General features: G+C 33.9%; 1 protein-coding gene across 1 annotated transcript; it reads right to left on the reverse strand.

The window, feature by feature from the left end:
- Window positions 1-236: 236 nt before the first annotated feature.
- On the reverse strand, window positions 237-2,744 carry LOC107432165 (disease resistance protein RGA2-like). The gene has a single exon (XM_016043239.4). The coding sequence runs from the start codon at window positions 2,213-2,215 to the stop codon at window positions 1,220-1,222; it is 996 nt and encodes a 331-aa protein (XP_015898725.3). The 5' UTR covers window positions 2,216-2,744; the 3' UTR covers window positions 237-1,219.
- Window positions 2,745-9,651: the final 6,907 nt, after the last annotated feature.

The following is a 9,651-nucleotide window of genomic DNA, read 5'->3' on the forward strand; positions in this document are numbered from 1 at the left end:
GAAGAAGATGAGTTTGGTAATATAAATTATTATAAAATGCACTATCTCATGCATGATCTTGCACTACAAGTAGCTGGAGTAAAGTATGCCTTGTTACCATCAAATGGAAAAGATATTTACAGAAGAGCTCGTCATTTGTCATTCAATTTTTCCTTAAAATCATCCCAGCAGATTCCAAATTCTCTGTGTCAAACAGCAAATAGTATCGGAACAGTTCTTTTGCCTAGCCAAAAATGTGAAGGTAATATATTGAGAGAAGGTTTGGAATTATCCAATGGAATTGTTTCGAAATTCAAGTTATTACATACATTGGATCTTCATAGTTCAGGGATAAAGTCATTGCCAAATTCCATTGGAAAATTGAAGCATCTAAGGTATCTCGATCTTTCTTATACAAAAATCAAGGCATTGCCTAATTCTATTACCAAGTTACAGAACTTGCAGACTCTGAATCTCTCCTGGTTGGATGAATCCAAAGAATTTCCAAGAGATATGAAAAAATTAGTAAACCTCAGGCACTTTGAGTTTTGGGGGTGAGCAATTTGACTTATATGCCAAGTGGGCTGGGACAGTTAACTGATCTTCAAACATTATCATATTTTTTTGTGTTGAGTAAAAGGACAAGCTTGAGGCATAGAAGCAGTGATCATGTTGCTGAGCTAAAGGAACAAATGCCTCTTAAAAGTCAAAGAGATCTCCACATTTTAAGACATGGAATAACAGATGGCACGGTAGCAAATTTGACGGAAAAACCATATCTTCAATCATTAATGTTAGATTGGTCTTCACCAGATGATAGAAAATATCTTGAAGCCGCCATGGAAAGTACTAGCAGTGTCGAGGATGAAATGACATTGGAGAAATTCTAGCCACTCCCAAATCTAAAAAGCTTGCGGTTAGAAGATTATGGGGGTGTGAGGTTGTCGAGTTGGGTTCCCTCTCTTAAACAGCTTGTAAGCTTTTCTTTACCAAGCTGTATCAAATGCCAAATTCTGCCACCATTGGATCAGTTCCCTTCTCTCAAGACTTTTGGGTTGCATAACATGCCTCGATTTCTCGATCTTTAGAATACAACATCCTTCCTATGGTTCTTATGGAAAGAGGAAATCCTTTGCATTTTTTGACAATCTCCTTTCCAATTTGGATGATGTTGAAGTTGTTTGGCTCTTGTCCATCCTTAAATGCCATTTTTCGAAACAAAGACCAAGACTCATTATCATCAAGATTTCCTTAAAAGATATGGTTCTAATGTGGTCTTTGTAATCCTTGCAACCACCATGCTCTGGGTAGTTACAATTATTCTGCTCCCATCTATGCCACTTAACAATAAATCTTTCAACTTCAACCATAATTCACGATTCTTATTCCACAAATCATCAAGACCAAGGAGATATCGCTTTCCACTTATTTTTTCTCGAAGAGACTTTTGCAATAACTCCATCTCACAATTTTCTACCTTCTTATTATTAGATATAGATTTAATAATTTTCTGAACAAGCAATCTCACGTCAAAGTCTGCATCAGAGATACACACCCACATTTTAAGATCAAAATATTTTTCGACTTTTTCATCATTGAACACAAGTTGAGCAAGTGTGGTTTTTCCTAGTCCACCAAGACCCACTATATTAACAATTGATACATTCTCATGGTCAGATTTCATATCCAACAAAAGTTGAAGGATTTTAATTCTATCACCCTCCCTCCCAATAACCACTTCTCCTTTAGAGACAAACGAGTGAGTATCCCTTGACACTCTATTATACACTGCTTGAGCCTCTCCGTGGTGCTCTTCCAAATGAAATTGTCTATCATCTTTAATCACAGCTAGTTTCTTCTTAAGAGACTCTATTTTTTTACTCATCTTGTGTCGAAATACAAGTTCATTCGAGGTCGAGAAGAAGGTGCATACCTGCATGGCTATGTTAGTGTTACTGGTCATCACTTGGCGTCGCAAAGCTTCAGTGAAAACTCCATCCACCAGGTCAACAGCTTCATAGACAACATCTTCAAGTCTACCAAGCCATGTTTTGACTTGATCGTTATGGATCTGCTTCTTCTCTGCATCAGCAAGTACAGCTTTGATGGTTGAAATGGTCTCTTCAAGTCCCATAAGCTCTTCATTTACACCCCAAAGCAATGCAATTTCTCGTACAGCTTCAGAGCCCAATCTCCAAACTATCCCTTCAGCAATGCTAGAGACGACTGCTTCCATAATTTGTTAATCAGTTGGAAAAGCCAGAAATTCTTTAAAGTTTTCAAGAGAAGGATTGTGCTGTGGAGATAATGGAGAGTCTCTTGCCAATTATGTTACAGGTAAACGACAAAGATTATATATAATATCTTTTAACTTCATCAGTTTGTGGCCAATAATCTATTTAGGTCTTTTTAAAATTTCCGTGTAAAAAAATATCTAAAATAGAACATGTGTGTTACGCTACCTAATCCACGTCAAGGAAAAATGAAAAACAGAAAAGCGAAAAATAAAAAAATAAAAAAATAAGAGGCCAAAATTAAGGTAGCGATTATTAGTCCAAGGTGTTAGTAATTTTAATTCTGACGGGCCCCAAAAAAATTTAAGAAAAAAAAAAAACTGTCGGTAATTACTAATTTGTAATTGTAATCATAAAAAAGTTTTCAAATTCCAGTCTTTTTTACATGTGGACTAATTAATTAGTTATAAATTTTGGTTTCATACATAGGATGCAAGCCCAAAATTTAAATAACTTGTCCGTGTTTTTAACCTTAAAACCAATTATTTTATTTAAGCCGAATTATAATTTATTTTAAAAGTTGAAGCTCAACGATTTATCATTTTCTTTTAATAATATTTTCTAACAGAGCTTTTTTTTTTTTTTTGGGGGTAAATATTTTCTAACAGAGCTTAAAATGCAAGTTAATGACTTATTTAATTCTTTTTGTATTTTTTTAATAAGATGAAGGATTTTACCTTTTTATATTTTTTTCATAAGAGAAATTTTTCCAAAGAGCTATTAATTTTGATTTTAGACTAATTAAATCTGAATAAATTATTTTTTCCTTTTTCAGCCAATAATTTTTTATAAAATAATATATAAATAAAGTTTTATTAATTAAGTTTGTATATTGTGATATATACTATGTATTATTATATAGGTTGTCTTAATTATATTTGATCATCTTTAATTGTGATATGAATTTCAAGTATAACAAAAAAATATTGTTAATTAATATATGTACCTTTTTTTTAAATATATATATTCATCTAATATTTATGTTTTTTTTTTTAATCATTTTATCTCCAAATTTTGTACATAATATTTTAGCAACAATAAAATCATTTTAGAAACTCCTTAAACAAAAATAAAAAATAAAAAAAATAAAAAAAAAATTGCATACATGTATAACCTATTATATCTCTATAACAATGGTGCCTTATAATTGTGGAGTTTTGTGCGGTTTCATATGTTGCATGTAACACCCCGTCCCAAATCGCACCGGAATCCGTGCACGTTGACTGAGGTTGACCGTTGACCGTTGACCGAAGGGTCAAAAGTTGATTTTTTGACTCGGTTGGAATTCGAGGTTGACTGAGGTACCGTTACGAAGTACACGTTGGCACGAGTTCGTAGACTGGTAGCACGTTGAAAACGGAGCTACGGTTTGAAAGTTATGAGCAAAACGAGTTGAGGTCCAAACTATCCAAGGGGTGCCGGAGTTGACTTTTTATTCATGCAAGGTTGAGCTTTGACTCATGTATGATTGTGAAGTGCTCGACGATACGAGTCCGTAGACTAGCGGCACGTCCGATTTGGACATGTAGTTTGAAAGTTATGGACCTGTAAAGTTTTTCAAATATTGTATTATTTTATTATTATTTTTAAACGCGTAACGATGTGCCACGTGTGACTTAATGAAGGTGACCATGTGTCACCATAGTGAGGTGCCACATGTCAACCATGTGTAAAATCAAATTATTTTTATTATTATTTTAAATAATAATATTATTATGTAATTATTTAATTATTTTTATTTTTATTTTTCCTTTTTCCTTTTTCTTTTTCTTTTTCTTTTTCTTTTTCTTTTCTTTTTCCCCACGTGGGAAAACACTTTCTTTTTTTTCTTTTTTTCTTTTTTTTCCTTTCCCTTTCCTTCCCTTCTTCCCCGAGCCCGACCGAGATAAACACATGCAGAAATTTTTCTCTCTCTCTCTCTCCTTTGACTCTCTCACCCTCTCTGTTTGACCACCGTCTGGCCGGATTGTAGTTGCCGGAATGCCACACGCGCCGGCCACTGGTGTAGCCCGTCCCGCCGCGACCTCAGCCACCAAATCTCCCGGCCAGCTGCCGCCGGACGCGCCCAGATCGGACTGGCAAAGTCGCGGCGGCGACTTGAAATTTTTCGGCGATTCTCGTCGTTTCCGACCAACCCAGCCCGACCCATACCTCTATCCCACCATTTTTTACCCCTCTGAGTCCATTTCCGGGGTTAGATTGCCCAAAATCCCCACCGTTTGAAAGATCCCTCAAGTTTAAAACTGGCCGAAGCTTTCCGGCCAAATTCCGGCCACCTCCGGCGGAATTGGGGTCGATGGAGACCGGATTTGTGATCCTCGTCCCACGAGCTTCGATTCGGTATATTATTCGCTTATTTTGGTTAAAGTTTGTGTTTGACCCCCTGGGTACCGGATATTATTTATCCGATTAAAATATTAATTTATTTGACTGTCTGTGAATTTTGTTCTAGGAGCACCGGTGAGTCGTAGAATTGATCCCGTAGTGGATCATGGGTTAATTGCGTGCTCCAGGTGAGTGACCCACCTTCAAAAATTATTTTGGGCAATTAATTATGTTTAATTGGTATTTAAATTGATATTTAAATTATGCTCATGTCATGTGATTTAATTATGGTTTTATGGTGGTTTAATTTATTTATTATGCATGAGTATAGTATGTTTCGGTATTAATTGTACGTGGTTTTCAGTATTAATTTTTCGGGCATAATTGGGTTAAATATTTTTACGAAAATATTTGGTTAAATTTATAAATTATGCCCGCGGTATTTTTATGGTTGCATCTCGTATTTCGAGAAAATTGTGGTTTGTTGGTTATCAATGTTTCGTACCGGTTTGTTAAATAAAAACTAGTGGGATGGTAAGTGTGAAAATTTAATGTATTTCCCACGGTGATTTTGGAAAAACGGTACGGTTGGTTAATAATGTTTATTTTTAGACGCACTCATACAGTATTGGTGTTCTGTTGTATGGTGTATGGACACGTAGTAGCGCGCGGTTATTATGTGGTTTAACGCGTGGTTATTACTTCACCCGTGAGTTGCCATTGGATCGTGGACAGGCAAGTTTGTTGTTGCGCACAGCCGCCCCCCTCCTTGGCCGGGTTGATGGTTTTAGCAGTCAGTACTGTCGGGATGCCGAAGTGCCGTTGCAGGTTTCTCTCTTTAACCCCCCGCCAGTCGGTGCTCGGGACGCTGGGTATCGGAGGGCATCACGGTATATGGTGTGGTGCGTCGGTGTAAATTGCAAATAATGTTTTAAACCCCAAAGGTGTTCTAAAATTATTTATTATAATTTATTGCAGTTTATTTATATTTGGGGTATTTATTTATTTAATTATTGTTTACCAAATGGTTTAATCCTTTGGTTTTCGGGGAGTATGTACATCGGGTTTTGTGAAAATGTTTTAAAAGGGGAACATTTCCAACGGAGTGAATAGTGAGAGTTTTGAGAGAAAATATTACTTCAGTTGTTTATTTATTTATTTAATTAATTGTTCGGTATTAATTAATTAAATCATTTTATTTGGTATATTATTAATATTAAAAGTGTTCAGTAGTTAGGGTCACTCACTGAGATGATTAGCATCTCACACTCTTAAATTCCGTTCCCCTAGGTCCAGATTGGAGACGTTGACTGTCCGGGGCGAGCCCAACGTCTCAGTTCGTTGCCGAAGGTTCAAGAAGTTTTTCTTCCCTTTTTCCTCTCAAACTTGTATTGCTTCTTTATCTGTCATTTTATAAATTCCACATTTAATTGTATAATGCTCTGTATACTGTATTGGACGTGTGATTGTTATTTATGCACTGGGTTGCTGCTGTTGATATTTGAAGTGCTGAAATTTGTGGAACAATTTGTAGTACTGTGGGAGGAATAAGGGGATGTTTTTAGAAGTGTGTTTTCAGTGCAGGTAATTTGTGGTAAGTCCTACCCTTAGGGGAGGTGCTGCCGGATTTTCCGTTGGAAGATTCGGTAGTATTTCCCTAGGATCAGGGCTTATCTAGGATTCCGAGTAAGGAATTCTGGACGGGTCCTGACATTGCACAACCCCAAAACTAGCCCCGATCATATTCTAAGGTATTTTACACATTTATTAAACATTCCATACATTTTTTTTTTCAAACAATGACAACGGATTTTGCCCATCATGCATTATTTTTTTGTCTTCATATAATTAAATGTTACTTTTTGCTTTCTAAAAATGTTTTCTCCACCTTTCTTATTTTAAATTCGTACTACAAACTTTGTAAGAGAGAGTTGATAATCCAATGCACATACACCTTAATTTAATCCTATATTATATTGTAATTACCTTTTCTATTCTATATACCTATCATAATTTACATCAAAATTAATATCGGCCTTTGTAACTGTACATGGGATTGTGAAACTAACCCAATTCCTACAAACATAATAAAACTGTGGAAGCAAAAACATCCTCTATAATTATCTGTTTTACGGATGTGAACAGAGGATTTCTTGGTATATTCTTATTTCTTATTTCTCTTTCCCACTTCAAGGGTAGTGCTACCATTATCTTCCATATCTATATCTACATTTTATATATATATATTATAATATCTCTTTTGCCATTGAATAATACTTTTATATAGCTTCTGCTAGTAATTTCCTATTTCTAAATGAAGCAGGAATCCAACCACATGTTACACTACATCATTATGATTTCCCACAGGTAATTGAAACCATGCATGGATGATGGGTTAGTCGAGAAATGGTGTATGTTTCCTATTTTTAGCTTTTCTTAATTGATTTTCTGCAACTAACTATCAAGAAAAATGAGAACAGAGGATACTATTTGTTCACTATTGTTCATAAAAGTTTAAACTTTTAAAAAATTTGCTAAGCTATGAATATTGAGTTAAAATAATAGCTGGTAGACGGTTTTCACAACTCTATGATCAAATAATTTATTTGTGGATACAGGGAAGATTCCACTGCCTGTGCAAATGTATGCTTCAAAGAATTTGGTGATAGAGTTAAGTATTGGGCTACTTTAAATGAGCCTAATGTGTGTGCAGTTGGGGGTTACAGCATTGGATTTATGCCACCTGGCCGATGTTCGCCTTGGTTTGGAACCAATTGTGTTAAAGGAAACTCCTCAACTGAACCGTGCATTGTATTACATCACCACCTATTAGCAAATGCATCAGCTGCCAGATTGTGCGAGAAAAATGTACAAGTCAAAAGTACCAAGATAAATGCTTAATTACATCGAAAAATTCCATCAAACTTCATGCTATTCATAAACAGAATCCAGTTTGATCATTGAAAGCAATTCTTTAAAATATGTGATAGACTAAATCATTTATAACCAAGAAATGCAAAATTAAGTCTACCAGTCCCTCTCCACCCTTTTTTTTCAATGTTTTAATTTTTATTTTTTATAATCATTATCTCCAATGGTCAAAAAACTAAAAGAATTCATCATTGGAAGATGAAATTCATGAATGCATATATTGGGAGTTTGCTTGATGGTATAAGGTATATTCTGTATATCTGTCTATACTCCCTGCTGAATGCTTCTGTGTTGAGAATTAGTCAATTACAAAAGTATATTTTAGTCCATTAAAAGATATATGTATTTTGTTTTTTTCCTTTCGAAATTAACCTATGCAGTTGTTTACATACAATTAAATATGATTCGTATCTTATCATATTAGGTTGTTTGGTTCCCCAGAAATCTACCAGAATATACGTTCTCTGACTAATTAAACACAAATTTACCCACAAAACTTTTTGTTTCAAGATACTATTGAAAAAATGAGATGCTATAACTTACAGTGTAGTTCCCATTACATGTTTTACAAGATATACAATTTTCTTTTCTTTTTTTCTTCCAGTTTTAAATTATAAGAATTGATCAAATATTAAAGCTTAATCCTATACATTTTCTGAATAGAAATCAAATTCGGTATCTATGTTGGTTTTTGTTTATTACTTTTTTTTTTTTAACTAGATTTTGCTTTCCAGCATTTCCATTAAATTGAATTCTGTAAATCAAAGTATAAAAATAAAGAACCAAGCCAAACTCATTTTGTATTTGAATATTTGTTGTTTTTATCACAGAGAGAGAGAGAGAGAGAGAGAGAGAGAGTGAGTGATAATGATTTATATGATATAGAAAATCATAATGATTTATAGAAAATGACAAAAATAAAGAATTTTCTTTATTTTCATATTTTGTTGTAAGTGCTCGTTATTTGATTTAAAAAAATGTGCTTTTTATCTTTAATAACTCGGTTGAATATTAGAGATATGTCTTATACAATTTTCTTTTCTTGGGGCAATATAGCACTTACACAGTTGAATGATTATGTAACGTATCGTTTTTCTTATGTTTACGTCAACAACATTATATCCCCAAGTTTACAAGATGCCAAAAGTTTATCAAACCTCCCAAAATAAATATTTACAAGAAAAACCCAATTTCATGTTAGTTATATATATATATACACACACACTTGAGACAAGGATGAATTTAAACATGCTTTTGTCTTTAACAAATCGGTTGAAGATTGGAGATGTGTGCAATATAACACTTACATAGTTGAATGATTATGTAACTTTTTTCTTATGTTTTTGTCAACAACATTATGTCACCAAATATTCACGAGACGCCCAAATTTTATCAAACCTCCCGAAATAAAAATTTATAAGAAAAAACCAATTTCATGTTATAGTTCCATATATAGTTGAGACAAAGGAAAAATTTTATAATCATCTCATGTCTATTTCAAAAACGAAAAAAAAAATAAAAAAATGTTGAAATAAAGTGAAGTTTTTTTTTTTTCCCCCCTTTTTTGATGGAATGAAGGGGTAATTTATTAATTAGCATTATTACTATTTGAAAGAATAATTTCGCACAAGTTTGGCTGTATAGTGTTTTCCTTTTCGGCGTTGATAGAGAACCACAAAATATGTTGCTCCTTTGGGCCTGTGGCCCCGTAAAATAGACTAAGTACTACCAACTAGTGTATTTAAATGGTAGGGTGGTCTCTACTCAACCAAAAATAATTGGGCTAAAAGTTCAGCTCCAATCAAGAATGAATAGTTGAAGCCCAAACACATGAGGGATGGTCCACAAGATTTGGAGTTTAGCAAGCATGCCTCTAGATATTCACGTGTTCTTTTTGGCTGGGAGTGGCATGCATAATGAGTACTCAATGGAAATTGCACCATCAAAGAAAATTCTCGTGGACTTGTAACCAATTTGTCATTTTTTTCCACACTGCAAGTTTGATATAAATATATATATATATATATATATCTATATATCACATTTACTTTAATTATTTATTTTTATTGTTTTACCTTTAGAGAGAATTATTATTATTTCCTATTTTGGGGGTAAAAATCCT

The sequence above is a fragment of the Ziziphus jujuba genome, chromosome 10 (assembly GCF_031755915.1).
Source record: "Ziziphus jujuba cultivar Dongzao chromosome 10, ASM3175591v1".
NCBI lineage: Eukaryota > Viridiplantae > Streptophyta > Magnoliopsida > Rosales > Rhamnaceae > Ziziphus > Ziziphus jujuba.

Excerpts from the sequence above, each read along its gene's own strand:
- LOC107432165 (XM_016043239.4), bottom strand. The coding sequence starts at position 2,215 with ATGGAAGCAGTCGTCTCTAGCATTGCTGAAGGGATAGTTTGGAGATTG.